This window comes from Melitaea cinxia, chromosome 2 (genome assembly GCF_905220565.1).
Source record: "Melitaea cinxia chromosome 2, ilMelCinx1.1, whole genome shotgun sequence".
In the NCBI taxonomy this organism is placed as follows: domain Eukaryota; kingdom Metazoa; phylum Arthropoda; class Insecta; order Lepidoptera; family Nymphalidae; genus Melitaea; species Melitaea cinxia.
The window spans coordinates 11,383,579-11,401,879 of NC_059395.1; the positions used below are offsets into that span (position 1 = coordinate 11,383,579).

The 18,301-nt window shown below is 32.4% G+C and overlaps 1 protein-coding gene across 1 annotated transcript; it reads right to left on the reverse strand.

The window, feature by feature from the left end:
• Positions 1-11,241: 11,241 nt before the first annotated feature.
• LOC123661486 (mite allergen Der f 7-like) lies at positions 11,242-15,204 on the reverse strand. The gene is made up of 5 exons (XM_045596445.1): positions 15,080-15,204; positions 14,788-14,923; positions 14,046-14,198; positions 11,998-12,149; positions 11,242-11,591 (listed from the first exon to the last, which is right to left on the reverse strand). Exons 1-5 carry the CDS (start codon positions 15,202-15,204, stop codon positions 11,372-11,374), a joined length of 786 nt encoding a protein of 261 aa, XP_045452401.1. The 3' UTR covers positions 11,242-11,371.
• Positions 15,205-18,301: the final 3,097 nt, after the last annotated feature.

The following is an 18,301-nucleotide window of genomic DNA, read 5'->3' on the forward strand; positions in this document are numbered from 1 at the left end:
CGCAAAGTATAAAATGTGTCCATACTGCTCAAATTGGAAAAGATGTCCCTTCAGAAATTCAACTAAATACTGTAATTCTATAGCTGTGAATCTTACGCTTGACCATCCATATTCTATATATTTTTCGATCTTCATGATTTTTTGGGGTCCGTATTATTTTTATTTCTACAACCACTTTGTTTTTTAAATAAACTTTGTAAAGACAAGCCCTTACATTGAACAGTATTTAGGCCAACGTGAACTTATATAAAAAAAAATTACAAAGCTTTCGCAAGTGAAGAATGCGTACCCTTGAGTTTCATTGTGATAATAAATAACTTTATTTGCATTGTATCAGTCTGTTAACATCCATCCGGAGAGCAAAGAGCTCTTCTATGGGGATAAGAAAGAGTTTACTCCACTAATATCTCCTGAAATAACAACAAGCAAAGAGACAAATTTTCGATTTGCGCATAGTATTTGAATTAATTAGCAGTCGTACCCTGCGCACGGCTTATTTAAACTTCAAATTATTACCTTTTTTTTTAACGGTCTAGAAATCCTTCCGCGTCGATTTTCTTAACAAATATTATTATTATAGCATTATCTTTTATCACGTTATGGAAAAGAAAAGAATACTTTTTAAAATGGATGTGGGAAGTTAACGGTAAAGATTTGTACTACAAGACTGCTTACAGGTAATTATTTAGTTTACTGTATGCTGTACTCACACGCTGCTGGGCATAGGCCTCTTTTTGCATGCAGGAGAAGGATAGCAGCTTTATCCACCACGCTTCTTCACTGCGGGTTGGGGGATATGTTTCCTACTATGAGTAACAATCGCTATGAGGTAATATTAACAACCGGGACCGATGGCTTAACCATATATATACACAATACACGAAGTGCTAATATATTTAATAACTATTTGTAAGCAAAATATATAACAATTTAAATTTTTTTTAAGACCAGAATTTAAAATAAACTACAAATCATCAAGGATATCATACAAAACTGGAATCAGATATAATGAAAGTAGATATTATAAATTTTTACGGTTTATGATATCTAAGGGAATTACAGTTGTATATGTAAGTAGATTAGAAATTTGTTTTCAAAAGGTAGTAAGACAAAAATTCATATTTATATATTGTGTTCAAAAAGTATCAACCGTAACACCTTTTTCGCTATAAAAGCAATAATATTCAATAAGACAAAAAGAAACTCAACGAACACTATTTATTTACTTAGCACACTAACAATATATAATATACATATTTAGTCAATACAATAAGTGTATAGCGTTTACCATGATCGGCACTATATGGTAGATGCATATGACTTCCCAGTCAAACTCTCTCAATTTTTGTTGAGTGGTTAAAGACGTGTGTGGCCGGCGTTGTCACCACCGTAAGAACATGCCTTTTCTATTGATCAATTTTGGTCGCTTATTCTCAATTTCTTGCTCAAGTCTCATCAGCTGTTGACCGTAGAAATCCGAATCGATGGTTTTGCCCAGCTGTAACTCAATCAACATCACCTTATTTCGTATCAATCCTGGTATTGAGATTACCTGTGGAGCTTGACCGACCTTTGACCACGATTTTATTATAAGTAGGGCTTTTCGTCACCAGATATGAATCTCTAAAAAATGGTTACATGCTATAACTGATTTCATTTATTCAAATTGTGAATTAAATAATATTATGAAATCACGGAATTCTATTATTTGATAATTTATAGTGTTTAATTGAGTTGTGATCAAATTATTAGTCATAGCAGATAGTTCCTCTCCCATAATGTTACGAATGATACTCTCAGTTACTGAAGAGATATCGATGCGATTAGCATTCTTTAAAAACATTTATTTATTTACTTACCCCCTTTCTCTCTAGCAGACTTGTTTAATGGGGCCCTGGGACCAGAGTGTTGGTATCCTCCTGCGGCCCAGTTTAATATAGGGGACTTCCAAGGATGACCCAATGTCCTAATATTAGAACTAATTAATAAAGTACTGAACGCCCAGACTAAAAATTGTTTGTATCTGGTTAATCCCAATATTTACAGGTGTCATATTTTAAGGCTATTATAGTATTGATTTAAGCTTGTCTGACAAAAAGAAAAAATACCAAAATCTTTTGTTCTTTATTTATCACATTGGGTTGTTACATTAACTTGAAAGCCAACTAAACAGTCTTAGAAATCTTATGAGAACTTAGTATTTAAACACTTAAAACTTGTACAGATCAACAAAATAAACCTTTAGCTGCATAGAAGTTGCAATAATTAGTTATCTTTCACAAAAATAACTCAATAATCACATTTAAAAAAGAAAAAATGAAATTTAAATTAACTTAACAATGTTATTTAGACCATTTATGTTTCATTATTAGCCTTCTTTTGCAAAAAAAAATATCAAAAACCTCACAGCTCATAGGAATCTAAACAAAAAATAAAAAAAATGCACAATAACAATACTGCTATTTAACATAATTAGTCTATTTTTTAACTGACTTCAAAAAACGGAGGAGGTTACTCAATTCGACCGTATATATATATATATATATATTATGTTCGGGGATAACTCCGTCGTTTATGAACCGATTTTGATAATTCTTGTTTCGTTGAAAAGGAGATATCCCTAGTTTGGTACCATGATAAGGAAACCAGGATCTAATGATGGGATCCCAAAGAAATCGAGGGAAACTCTCGAAAAGATGCATAACTTTTTACAGGGTGAACCGATTTTGATGACTTTTAATTTAATCGAAAGTCGATGTTTAGGATTTATTTCATCGAGATCTGATTACAACTTTAGGAGTAATCTTTGATAATGCGTATAAAAAACGTTCAATTTTATTAACAATATTTGTAACTATAATACTTGACAATCTTTTAGCGCTGTAAAAAAGAAAATGTATGTGCCTGATGACCTAATACTATTACAAATTAAACTATTAGGTACAAAAATAATTATCCCGTTCTTTTTTTCTATATCACACGAATGCCAAACCTTATTATTATGAACGAGATGCAACACCATTAAAAAAAGCTATTTATATTATACCCGCCCGGCGTACTAGTACTAGTACAAAAAAATTATCATCAAAAACACATATCTAAGATTTTTAATTTTGTGTTACCCACATTAGGAATTCTAAACATTTTTGAATATCATATCAAAAATTGACCGCTCCAGCGGGGTTCGAACCCGCGTCTCCGACTTGCCGTGTCGGCGCTCTAGCCAATTAAGCTATGGAACGAAGATTTTCATTGTAATATGAAACTTTGAATAGTTACGGGTTTCTGTAAAGAGCTCACTATAGACGGCGCCACGGTTCGCTTAAACCGAAAATTAAAAATTATCATATCGAAAATTTCGCTCGAGCGGGTGCATCGTTCCATAGCTTAATTGGCTAGAGCGCCGACACGGCAAGTCGGAGACGCGGGTTCGAACCCCGCTGGAGCGGTCAATTTTTGATATGATATTCAAAAATGTTTAGAATTCCTAATGTGGGTAACACAAAATTAAAAATCTTAGATATTAAAAATAGCACGGTGTCGTCTCCTGTCAAAGATTTTCATTGTAATATGAAACTTTGAATAGTTACGGGTTTCTGTAAAGAGCTCACTATAGACGGCGCCACGGTTCGCTTAAACCGAAAATTAAAAATTATCATATCGAAAATTTCGCTCGAGCGGGTGCATCGTTCCATAGCTTAATTGGCTAGAGCGCCGACACGGCAAGTCGGAGACGCGGGTTTGAACCCCGCTGGAGCGGTCAATTTTTGATATGATATTCAAAAATGTTTAGAATTCCTAATGTGGGTAACACAAAATTAAAAATCTTAGATATTAAAAATAGCACGGTGTCGTCTCCTGTCAAAGATTTTCATTGTAATATGAAACTTTGAATAGTTACGGGTTTCTGTAAAGAGCTCACTATAGACGGCGCCACGGTTCGCTTAAACCGAAAATTAAAAATTATCATATCGAAAATTTCGCTCGAGCGGGTGCATCGTTCCATAGCTTAATTGGCTAGAGCGCCGACACGGCAAGTCGGAGACGCGGGTTCGAACCCCGCTGGAGCGGTCAATTTTTGATATGATATTCAAAAATGATCAAAAACACATGTCGAAAATGTCGTCATTACGGTAAACTAACAATTGTTACGCATAATTTAACTCTTTATCTCTAAAACAATAAAAAATACAGTAAGTATTAGATAAAGATTGTAAAGATATTTACAAGTTAAAGTAACCTCTTCTCGTTACACGCGTCATTGCCACGACGTTTGGTGACAGAAGACCGAAGATACCCCTTCCCGGTCCCTTTATGGAGTGCTGGCATATAGCCTAATATATCCACAAACTAACCGACAGCAAAAATATGACATGGCGCGCAATTTAAACATACCAGGTGTCGGTAAATATTTTGTTCTAGTATTATCACAGTGGGCCATTACTCCAAGTCTCTGTTTTCATACTTGGGCCTTCACTGCAAACTGATTTTGTCCTAGTATTATCACTTTGAACCCCAGGAGGGTATTGCCCGTTTTAGGTCACAAAACAAGTCTGCCAGGGTGTCTGCCCAGAATGCTATAGTAAAAGTACTGTAGTATTATGGGTTTTTCCAACAACTTCAAAGCATTTCTTCGCATAGTTATAAAGAAATGCACACTCGATACACTCGATATCGTACTTAGACCAACAAGTACAATAGGCAAGGAATTATTTCGATAGATTGTTTTTGCTACCAGCACATTTTAGTAAATCATGGACAGTCGTGTAGAGATTTGGCAGTAGGTATTTTTAAATATTGACCGTTTCCAGTTTAAGTTCACTTTAACTCGGTTTACTTTCGTACTTTTTGTTGAAAAATTATATTTCACTTTTTTTAAAACAATGTTTTCGGATTCAAAAATTTAGTGGTAGTTCCAAGATGGTCAAGAACGCAAGTTTACATTTTTCATTTTCTCACAAAGTAATTGGTTATTTTCTTATATATCTATAAAAAATCTATAAAAAAGTATTCTTAGTTCTTAAATAATTTTTTAAGCTCAAATTCAGAAAAAATGAATATAAAATCGGAGTAACTATATTGACTTGTTTACATGACGAGTGACAGCTGACCTTTTCTTCATCCCCAAGGCCCCCATCCTGATTTTGAATAATATTATTTTCTTACAATAAATAATAATTGTTAAATTAATAATACTCTTGTATAAATAAGTCCAATTATAACAATAGTTGCTATCAATTGTCCCAATAATGACGATAACATTAAAAATGCATGACAAATTTTTTGACGCATTTCTTATGGAAAGAAAGAAAGAAAAATGGTGGGATTACATGCTTTTGGCTATGTTTCAAACAGTGTACACTCTTGTGGTATCGCTTCTTGAAAAGGTATGTACTAAACTGAATACTTACTTGTAATAAAATAAATAACAATAACATTTAAAAGTAACTATATTTTTATGTATGTTATGTCTACTACTATCTCTATATTACTTCTTACTTATCTTTTCCCTCTTAATTTAATCCTAAAAATATCTTATAGCAGATACCGAAACTTCTGTAATGCACTATTAAAAAAGGTAAAAAATAATTATGAAAAAAATGAAATAAGTAATGCTAAAAATGATAACAGAAAGTTGTGGAAATTAATAAAAAATAGGTTAAATACTTCAAACAGAAATAGTAATTCATCTATTGAGTTGTTAAATGTTTCAGATTCGTCATTAAGCTCACTAAACGAAATTAACAACTATTTCATTACAGTTGGTAAAACATTAGCAGAAAAATCCTACATTCGCCAAAATAAACAAAATAACTGTTCATCATCGGTGCAGAATAATGAATCGCGATTGAGTTCTTTTGTTTTGTTAGACACAACTCAGGATGAAATAAGTCAATGTATAGGCAGCTTGAAAAATTCTGCCACTGTTGGTTGGGATGGTATTTCTAACATATTTATCAAGGAACATAAAGAGTTTTTAATTCCGCCATTAACACATATTTTTAATTTATGTTTGAATATGGGAATTTTTCCCACAATTCTCAAAAAATCGGAGATACACCCGATTCACAAAAAGGGAGACAAAAAATTACCTGCGAACTATAGACCTATATCTATTTTGCCCTCATTGTCAAAAATTTTGGAAAAAATTATAAATAATAGGCTCACTGTTTATCTAGAAAATAATAATATTATTTCGTCAACTCAGTTTGGTTTTCGTAGGGGGAAATCAACAGATGATGCAGTATTTACACTAACTGATTATATAAGTCAAAATTTGGATAAAGGAAAAAAAGTATTATCATTTTTTTGGACTTGGCGAAAGCCTTCGACACTATTTCGGTACCCAAATTGATTTCTAAATTAGAGGTATTGGGAGTTAGAGGTAAACAACTAGAGTTGTTTAAAAGCTACCTTTCGGAACGTACACAATGTATACGTGTCGATAATTATGTTAGTAATTGTCTTCAGGTCGAGTATGGCGTTCCACAGGGTAGTATTCTAGGTCCTACACTGTTTTTGATTTATATCAATAATCTCTCTTCCTTGCTTTTTTCACAAGGTAAATTGATATCGTATGCTGATGATACTGCATTAGTATTCGTCGGTGATACATGGTCTGAGGTTTTTGCAGCTGCGCAGGATGGTTTTGATGTTGTAATTGGATGGCTTCAAAATAACAAATTAACAATAAATATTGAAAAGACCAAGTATATGGTGCATTCGATTCGCAACATTAATGGGCCGGGTGAGATCTACAAATTGATATGTCATTCCTGTGGTCGAGGCTCAAACTGCGCTTGCCCTTTTATTGGGAGAGTGGATTTTATCAAATATTTAGGTATTACCATAGACTGTAACCTTAACTTTAAACGGCATATTTATGATTTATCAAGTAAAATTCGAAAGTTAACTTACATTTTTAGAAATCTTCGAGACGTTGTTGAACCAACTATTTTAAAAAGAATATACTTAGCTTTATGTCAATCTATCATTTCATATTGCATTGTATCTTGGGGTGGAGCATCAAAAACAACTTTAAAATCTCTTGAGATAGCTCAACGTGCGGTACTTAAAGTTAGTACTTTCAAGCCACTTCTTTATCCAACGAATGAAATATATAAATATTGTGAGGTCCTTACAGTTCGACAGTTATTTTTACTTCATATTATCTTGAAACAACATTCAGAGCTATATAAATATACCAAGAAAATATTAAATAAGCGCCGAAATTATACAATATGTTCCAACAATCAAAAGTTTCGAACTGCGTTTATCCGTAAATTTTATTGTTACTTGGGACCTTTTATCTATAACAAAATTAATAAAATGTTGAAAGTTTCTTCTGACAATAGTATAATATGTAAAACAAAAATTTTTAACTATTTTTTGAGCTTATCTTATGATGATACGGAAAATCTTATCTGCACTTAAAATTGCTAAAGTAAAACTAATCATTACTGTAAAAAACTTGCACAATCAGCTATCCATTCCATCCATTTCCATCCATCCAAAAGTACACACCCACCCACACACACACACACACACACACACACACACACACACACACACACACACACACACACGCAGACACACACACACACACACACACACACACGCAGACACACACACAAAACAGCATGCGAGTACTTACTCTCACTTCGCTTATACTTAATAAAATATTCGTTAATATTAAGAAAAAAAAAAAACTTATTTTTAAAATGTTTTGATGGTAAATATTTCCAAACTTTAATAATTGTCAACCTTTTTTGTTTTTTTCCAAATTTTGTATTTATAATCCTTGTTTTTTATTGTGTTGTCATCTTTGTATACAGATTAGTATTATTTTTGTATTCGCTATCTGAACGCAAATTTTGATTATGTAACAATAAACTAATTTTTGGGGAAGACACTGTGGCCTGTAACACAGCTTTTTTAAGCTAGCACGGGTCGCAGGGCTTCTTGATATTGTAAACTACATAATTGGAGCAAATAAACTATTTATTATTATTATTATTATTATTATTATTATTACTATTAATACTATTTGTCACTTACGATTTATCATTAAAAATATTTACATAAACTATATATATTTTTAGGTATACAGTTACATAACTTACTACGCAGTTGGTTATGAAAATCATAAGACGCCTAAATCCTATGAAAAATCATTAATTGAAAAACAATTTGGATTTAGTATGACATTAACGTATCCGTTTATGGGTTATATTGCCTGGATGGTGGTAAGTTTATTTATGTGTGTATTTAAAAATATATATATACTAGCTGACCCCGCAAACGTTGTTTTGCCATTATTTATTTATTTATTTATTTATTTCATTATGTTATTAATTCCCTTAATCTCCCCTTCCCTTATAACTTAGGGGTATAAAAAATAGATATTGGCCAATTCTCAGACCTACCCGATTTGCACACAAAATTTCATGAAAATAAGTCCAGTCGCTTCAGAGGAGTATGGTGACTAACATTGTGACACAAGAATTTTATATATAAAATTTTTATAGCTGTGTTAGCTGATTTTGTACTCGTTCGTTTAAGAGTAAGTTTTTATAAGATGCTTTCAAATTATAATTTTTATTAAGTACACACTCACCCGTAATCATTACGAACAAACGAAAAAAAACCGACTTCAATTACATCGACAAGTAATACAACGTAGATCGACGAAAAAATAGTCAAGCAACTACGCGTTATCAAAGATTACTCAAAAAGTAGTTATCAGATCTCAATAAAATTTATATGTGACCACATGATAAACATCAGCTTTCGATTAAATTAAAAATTATCAAAATCGGTACACCCAGTAAAAAGTTATTACGGATTTTCGAGAGTTTCCCTCGATTTATCTGGGAGTCCATCATCAGATCCTGGTTTCCTTATCATGGTACCAAACTAGGGATATCCCCTTTCCAACAAAAGAAGAATTATCAAAATTGGTACATCCAGTAGAAAGTTATGCGGTATAATACAACATAGGTCGACGAAAAAAGCGTCAAGTAAAAACGCATTATTAGATATAACTCGAAAAGTAGTTGTTAGATCTCAAATAAATTTAAATGGGACCAATTGGCACACACCACCTTTCGATTTAAACTCGATTTAAAATTTGTCGAAATCGGTCTACCCGGTCAAAAGTTCTGATGTAACATACATAAAAAAAAAAAATACAGTCGAATTGAGAACCTCCTCCTTTTTTGGAAGTCGGTTAAAAATAAATTAATACCCTTGTATCTCTATGTTCTAACTGGTTTAAAATAAAAAATGCAATATTTTATAAAGATAATTAAAATAAGATCTTTAATTTAAGCCGTAGCCTCTTTTATGTATCTACCAAAACAAATATCTTATTATTTTATATTATAACATGTCATCTATTTTCTGGGACGCAGGAAGTAGTGGGTACATATTTAATTCAAAGACGTTGCCGTAGACAAATTTTATTTATATATTTTAAGTATTATAATTTAAATTTTACAATAGTTGATGCCTATTAGAAAGTAAAATTTAATCTATTATTATTATTATTATTATTATTTTGTAGACAGACGAAAATCTTTATAGAAAAAAAGACTGCTCACCTGGTAAGTTTTTGCGTATAACAGTCCTTAAGTTATTATACGTATGTACTATAGACTATAACGTAACCTTAGTCTGAAGCTTGATCAATCTTTTTTTTTCATTTTGTACATGTGCTATAATTAATGCTGAGTTTTTAAAAGTAAATCTCAGTTATTATCGTTACTTCGAAATAAAAAATACTACTTAAGTAGATAGAGACTGTTAGAAAATTGTACTAAATGTTAACCTTTATCAGTTTCATTTGTACAATAAAATCTGATAATATTTATTTAAATAATCTTAGAAAGCTATTAATTTTTTATTGATATGATATTTTATAATAATTAATAAATCCTGATAATAAAAGTATTTCCTAAATTAATAAAAAGTGTTTGTTGTACGAGTATATGTTCTTAAAAGCATACTTTCTATAACTCTTTATTCAGAATTTCTAGAACCTTTTGGAACGACTCATAAAGGAGAATGTTTTCACTGGATGGGACTGTTGGACCAATTTACCCGAAAATCTGAATATAACATGTTTTCCATTTACAAAGTCGTCTTCATTTTTCTATTTAGTGTAGGTTCCTTTTAAACGTTCCTTTAAAATACTTTAGCTTGATCAAGCTCTTTTAATAATTTTTACTTTTCAGCATATTGTGTGTTTGGGCGGTTTTTTATTAAAATATTTATTTTCTCCGAACATAAGAGAAATAGAGGATACTGCAGCACTGCAGAAGGAAGCGGCAGAACGGGAGCGAGAACAAGATCCAAACTCGCTCCCGATTCGTCGCGGAAGGTGCGGTCGGCGACGCCGGGCCTACTTGGCCAATCTGCCGCCGTAACGCCGGACCAGTGGGCGATAGATCGGGGTATATATCGTCCTCATTGCACGGTCCTGAGGAGGGAGGCGACCTTAGTGTTCGAGGGAGCCTCTCAGGAGTTACGAATCGCGTCGAGCTTGAAAGGCAACCGCTAGCGGTATCGCGGAAGTGCAACTGTGTCCCTGTGATTCCGTCCAGGCGTGTCGAAGGAACACCCCATAGGTTTTAGTCCGTGCGACTCGGACATACCCTCCAGCTCCCCCGGGCTGTAGGCATCCGTTAGGGATTTCCTCTGGGTAAAAAAAAAAAAAAAAAAAAGGATCCTGCAGCAGTTGAAAACAGAATAAAATCACTTTACTATCATTACAAAGATGCAGTTGAGAATCAAAAAGAAATCGGTTCGTATATACAAAAGAAAATGTAAAAATACATATATCTACAGTTAGTTACGTATGTTTCTCACGTCAATTTAATTTCGAAAGAAATGTACATTATATTGATATTGTTTATTAAAATTATATTTATTATAATTCGACTTTTATTTAAACAATTACATTAAATTAAAGGAATATACAATCTAATAATTATATATAAAAAATTATTTTCATATGTACGGCAAGTAGACCAAATTAGGCTAAGTTCAAAATTAAGCCCATCTTTTAAATTGCTCATCTTATCGATTCGATTTTTTTCTGATGATCATGTTGTGTGCGACGCTATCGTATCACAAGCGTGTCCAAAGCATTTGAAAAAACGAGAACATGTAACAAATCTTATCAGAAGATACATACTAGGTGTTATCAGGACCTCGGCTTCTAAATAAAAACACACTGGCTAGCAGTTCGATATTATGCCTTTATTCTATTTAATTTTTTAACTCTTCCGGTAAGCGCTATATTTTGTAATAATTGATATATTGTAATTCAAAATATATTTAATTTTCAGTACACGAATAGTCACCCATTTTACATTAAAACATTTTGCCTATAATTATACGATTCCAATAAATCTACTATTTCTCGAACATTATTATTGATTACACCGAGGGCGCCACGGAATACGTTGCGAATTGTCAACTCTACAACGCTGATTATAAGGCCGTTTAAGATTCTCGTGACGACGTTGATGAGCGGGTTCAGTAGCCAGGTGTACAAAACGTTTCCGATCAGTCGTACAGTCAGAGTCCTAAAACATACAAACGTAAAATCGATGTAAAGTTTGAATAATTGAAGAAGAAGAAGAAGAAGAAAGAAAATATTTTTATTGATTGACAGACAGTTACTGATCCCATGAATACACCACTATTGTCACAGGAATATTGTTCTTTGATGTCAATATAATATATACTCTTATAATCCTCTCAAGTATCAACTCAAGTATAAACTACGTCTCGTAACATCTAAGTATTTTCTAAAAAGACAGGCGTAATCTCTGAAGCGAAAAACAAGTTTACGCTCCAGCGTTGTTCACACTGTCACTGTTGATGCTAGTCAAATATATGTATAATGATATCAGTTATACAACAATATCAGTTTACAACAGTATTTGGTACATCTTGTTGTTTGTTTAATATGATTCGTGAAATCCTTACCCGCGTTGGGTGATAGAGAACTGTTGCAGCTGAATTTCATCGTTATTAAAATCGATTAAAACATCAGCTATGACGTCAAAGTAGTTAAGTGATGCAACAATTTTACCAGTAGGCCCAAGTCCCATTACTTGAACCAGATAACTGTAGGCGAACTGAAAGAAACGTGTATTTTTTTAATGTAATCATGTAATCAAACATATAAAAATGTATTATACTAATATAGTAGATGATTCAAAAGAGTTTGGTATGGACGATAACCTCTGGAATAAACAGTTCAGTACAAAAACATATTTATGTGCATTAGAAAGGACATTTCAGTTTAAAGAAAGAGTAAAAACATCCGCGGTTAAATGAAATGAGAAAAACTGTGTGTTTATCAAACGCATTTCCACTTTAAACAAACCTTTAATTTATTGATAAATTTAATCTGAGTATTTATTGATAATTTTATTGCAGCGTCGTAGTCAATTTAGTAATACATGGCAGAAAAATATAAATTAGGTACAATAGACAAAATCCGATAAAAATATTCCTTGAATAATTAATCAATTGATAAATTAATTTAATCATTAGGTAGAGTTTAAATCTTTATCTTTTATTTTACTATATATTCAGTATGTCAGAACGTATTTGTACCTAAAGCGGTAATATATATATATATATATATATATATATATATATATATATATATATATAAGCGGGTTTTAAAATCATATTTAATATTGAGCTTAGATTTGTCTAATTCTAAGATATTTTTTATTCAAAGGAGAGTCCGAATTCTGTGCAGAAAATAACGTTAATAACTTGTATACCGTGATTTTTTTAAAGTGATTAATTATAGAGTAAAAGTAAAATTCTTAATTTTCTTAATAATACTTTCACTATCATAAAGCTGAACATAGTTTTGATAAAATTTCAAAAGCGAAATTAATCTATGACATACTAGCAGTACCCTGCGCGCGTTGCTGCGCTTTTTTTTGGTCGTAAAAACTCAGAAACCTTTGTGGGCTCATGCACAACACTTTACTGAAGATCATGACATGATCAAATGCATAGTTTCCGATTCCACAAAGAACATACAGACATCCATTCATTTTTATACATATAGACAACATCACTGATACTCAAAGCAAATTACCTAGTAGCTAAAAATGTCGACGCAGATTAAAACTGTGATGGAAACTAGATAGAATAGATATTTTCATAAAATGGTACTAAAATAATGCGTGATGTAAATGCAACCTTTACAATGTGGCCAATAACAACGCCAAAAATTCATTAATTCCTTTGGTAGGTATAATAGCTTCCAACAGTGCTAAGACGATGTCAAAGATAGAAATTCACGAAACTGCCATGTCATGGTTACTTTTTAACCGACTTCCAAAAAAGGAGGAGGTTCTCAATTCGACTGTTTTTTTTTTTTTTTTTTTTTATGTATGTTACATCATTAATATGATATCCGTTTTAAATGTAGTATGGAATCGGCGCCTATGTCGTATAGGATTCTATAAAACGACTTACTATCAACTAGACTTAAGTAATAGTTTACTATCGCAGTGGGCTTCGAATAATCGTAGATGTTGCTGTCTATTCGTTATTAACGTATAACTACGGTTGCTTAATAAATTAATATTAGTTATCAAATTACGGAATGTATCTACGAACATTAGCTTAATTTTAAAGTTTGTGTCGAAATAAAAAACATTTGTATAATTTGATTATAATAAACTAATAGGTGATAAGATTGATTTGATTATCGTAATTAAATTGATTAGGGCAAATTTTAGTTTTTAGGTAGCATTGATAAGCCGTTTATTTCTAATAAGATAAAAACTCGAAACACTTCCTATGAGAACGATTAAGTCTCATGATATAATAATGTTCCGAATGACTTCAAAAAATTTCCAAGTACGCGTTACAACTTATACATTTCATATATCTACCTACCTATTTAACATTTACGTTCCACATTCCCGGTACTGTAGGTATACCTGTTTTTGCAATTTATATTTTATTGACATTAAGAAAATAATATTTTAAAAGCTTACTTCTAAGTCGGAGAAACGAAGTTGAACGCGTACGCGTAGATTTTTTTCAAAGTAGTTGACATTCTGATCTCCTGAACGAACAACGTTGACGAGTCCTGTCAACTGTCCTTCATTGAGCTTCAACCACGCGCTGTACGTGATGAGCAGAATTCTCTAGAATACGAAAACGACATTAGTATTTCGCTATTAGACATGTCTAAAACATATTAAATACTAGCTGTGCCCGCGACTTCGTTGGCGTAGAATTTGACGAAAAAACTAGTGTTCAGTTTGCAGAGATAGAAAATAAATAAATTGCTAAATTAAAAGAAGCCTAAATTACTCCTTATTACATCAGGTATCTGTCAGTGAAAATTCCGTCAAAATCGGTCCAGCCGTTTCAGAGATCAGCTGGAACACACAGACAGACAGATAGACAGACAAAAATTGTTAAAAATGTTATTTTAATATATGCATCGTGTATACATCCACATGCATTTAGTAAAAAGCGGTTATTTTAATATTACAAACAGACACTCCAGTTTTATTTATTTGTATGGAAAGAAAGAGGTAAATACCTCTTTCTTTTTTTTAACAAAATTAATGTAAATACTTACTTCTAAAGTAAATGATAAAAATATTGTTAGAATATATACACTAAATTATATTATATAATTTTTAAAATTTTCTAGAGTTCGAGCGAGAAAGTATAAAATCGAATTCAAGCGAAGAAAATACTTAGGTTAAAAAAAACTATACTAACAACTTCAAATCCTTCTTCGATAGCCGGCAATTCCATTGGATCAAGACCATTTTGTTGCATAAATGGGACCAACATAGAAATAGTGTTGTCTACATAGTCATTTACTTTCGCCGATAAGCCATTATTCCACTTTGGACTAAAACACAAAAAAGACGTGAATGAACTTTTATAAATAATAACACGAATAATAATATATAGGCTTTAATATGCGGCTTATGGGCAACAGCTGCTTAAAAAGTAAAGCAAAGAAAAGGTAAAATTAAGTAAACTGTAGTAGTAAACTTTTACGTACGCTGGGACGTTCTTAATTGTATTTGCCTCCGCAGCCGCCACCAAAAATATTAAAATTATAGCCTTCGAAGCAGTCTTCATGTTTGTAATGTTTCTTAAATGGAACTGTATGTTTTTCAAACGCATTTTCACTTTATACAAACCTTTGATTTATTGATAAATTTAATCTGTGCGATTATTAGAGGCCAGTTGCGTGATATTTTTAAACGATATTTGATATAAATCTTAATTATTAAGATAAAGAGAACATAAACAAAATATATTTTTTTTGTAATTTTTTACCATTATGCGATCGTGCGATAAATTACAAAATGGTGATCAAAATATTATGACGAAGGTTTATGATAGACCTAGAAAACTATACATTTCCTTTCCCCTACCGCTAAAACTCTTTTAAAACTTAAAACTTTATTAAAACCTGAGACAAAAGTATTTTAACACAAATGAACACCGTAAAACAGAAATACAAAAAGTTAATAATAATAAAAACTCTTTATTACACAACAAGAATGAGCAAAATTACAATAAACAGGAGATAAGTACAAAAGGGGGCCTTATCGCTAATGAGCAATCTCTTCCAGGTTGGGGCCACTCGGGGCCGAGGAAATGGTACATAGATGGTATAGGTGTAAATACAAAAATTAAATATAGAAGTTTAAAAATTAAAATAGTTGATGTACGTAAATAGAATGTATAAATAGAAATTAGAATAGACATTTATTTATTTATTTATTTATTACAGTTTACATTTATTGCACATACAGTATACAACCAAGGCGTACAATAAACAAGCATAAATTAATAACACTACAACAAATACATTAAAGAAATAACAATTTATCTTATAATACGAGTACACACATTAACATAATTCTAAATACTTAAAGCAAGATATAACAAATTCAGACGAATTCATAGCGAATATATCAATAGTACTATTGGAGGCCAACATATTATTAAGTAAGCGAAGGGCCGACTGCGTTGGGGCGCTCCGAGCCGCTTGCGTCCGCACACACTCCACCGCAAACAGCGGCCGGGAGCGCCTCATGACCGTACAGCGCGGTGCGCATATACCACATGCCCCCAATGTCTTAGGGTTATCTATTTTATTATTTATTAAATGGTAGTAGTGGAGCACAAGGGTACACTTTCGCCTTAGCTCAAGTGTAGCCAAGCCCACCATACCATTCATATAAAGAGAGGGATACAAATAAGGATAGTAACCATATAGTTTAAAGAACAAATAACGGGCAAACTTTTTTTGCACTCGCTCAACTAAGGTTTTATAAAGATTTTCGTGTGGATTCCAAATTATAGCATTGTATTCCAATGTACTTCGAATGAAAGCAAAGTATAATATTAAAATTGATTCTTTGTTAGAAAATCTTGCCGATTGTCTTATAAAGAACCCAAGTGCTTTGTAGGCTTTTTGACACGTTAATTTAATGTGGTCATTGAACGTTAACGCCGAATCAAAGATTATACCTAGATCACGTATTCTATCTACTCTAGACAAAGCTTCGCCATCGACGGTGTACGTGAAGGAGATCGGGGAATGGGACCGAGTATACGTTACCGTTTTTACATTTAGATGTATTAAATACTAATTGATTGTCTCTGCTCCAGGCACAAACATTATGTATGTCATTTTGAAGCTCATCGCAATCAGTATTGCCTTCAATAGCCATAAACAGCTTTATGTCGTCAGCGACCATCAGACATTGGGTTCTTTTGAGTACTTCTGGAAGGTCGTTAATCATGATGAGAAATTGGGTAGGACCTAAAGTACTATCCTGGCTTACACCAGAAAGTACAAAGTATGGATCAGACCGATAAAACCCAAGTTGGACGTATTGAACGCGGTTTGTGAAATAATTTGCAAAGAACTTTAATAAAGTGGGTGTAAAACCTAATTTTGAAAACTTATTTAGAAGAATATCAATATTTACGCGGTCAAACGCTTTTTGAAAGTCAAAGTAGGCTACGTCAACTTGTTTTCTTCTGTCTAAAGCCCTTGCACTGTAGTCGGTAAAATTAATAAGGTTCGTGGTAGTTGAGCGGCGGGCGCGAAAACCGTGCTGTGAGTCTGACAGTCGGGACTGGATTTGAGCAGTGATATGACAATTTAATACTGTTTCCAAAACTTTTGCAAAGCCTGATAAAATAGCTATAGGTCTATAGTTATCTATTCTAGATTTATTACCACTCTTAAGAACTGGTGTTACTCGAGATAATTTCCAAGCAGTCGGATATTTTTCGGACGAGAGTGACAGATTAAAGATAAAGTGAAGAGGGCCCTGAAAAACAGACAGACAGTCCTTTATAAGATATGAAGGAATACCATCCGGACCTACTGTCGAACGGGGCTTAAGGCGCCGAACTGCGGTACGGATGTCAGCCTCAGATATGTAACTTACAGTAACACACGCAGATGGGATACCAGGCACTGAACGAATTTTATTCATATCTAATCTAGGTTTTGCGGTTAGGAATACCGAGCTAAAATAGGTTGCGAAAGCATTAGCAGTGTTTAATCCCGAAACTACATTTTCATTAATCTCATAGTCTGTATATAAATTATTAGATGCACGCTGATTTTTAACGAAGTCCCAGAATTTAGAAGGATTATCTTTCAAGTTAATTTCCAATGTATGTACATAATTTCAAAAAGCACTATTAATTAAAATTTTAGTCATTGTTCGATAAAACTTAAACATTTCTCTATTAAATTCCTGCCCGCTGTGCTTATATTTCTTTAAATGAAAATACTTGTTTTTAATATTACGTATAATCTCAGGTGTGAACCATGTAGGATAATTATAACGTGATGTATTTAGCATTACTTTTTTTTAGGAACACATCTATCAAAGCAGTCTTACAAAATTTTATAGAATGTATCAACAGCCTTATTAACATCCTGATTATTATATACATCATTCCAATCTAATAATTCGAGATGCATGTAAAGATTATTAAGGTTGGCCCTATGAAAATTCCACGCAATACAATTTGCCGTTATTTTATTATCTATTTTTTTTCTATATTCGATTCCTTATTATAATAATCAAATTGCACTAGTAAAGGGGGATGATATTTATCTAAAGGGACAAGTGGTAATATATCACTTTGAGATATATATTGTCCTTGATATTACATAAAAATAAATCTAATATACTTCCAGTAGCGTTAACGATGGTGTTGAGTCAAATTACAAAACGATACC

Bases quoted from the DNA above. Each gene is read 5' to 3' on its own strand.
- LOC123661486 (XM_045596445.1), bottom strand. From the start codon at position 15,204: ATGCGTTTGAAAAACATACAGTTCCATTTAAGAAACATTACAAACATG. The intron at 14,924-15,079 runs GTACGTAAAAGT...TTTGTGTTTTAG, and splicing joins ACAATTAAGAACGTCCCAGC to TCCAAAGTGGAATAATGGCT. The intron at 11,592-11,997 runs GTAAGGATTTCA...TGTATGTTTTAG, and splicing joins TTCTCTATCACCCAACGCGG to GACTCTGACTGTACGACTGA.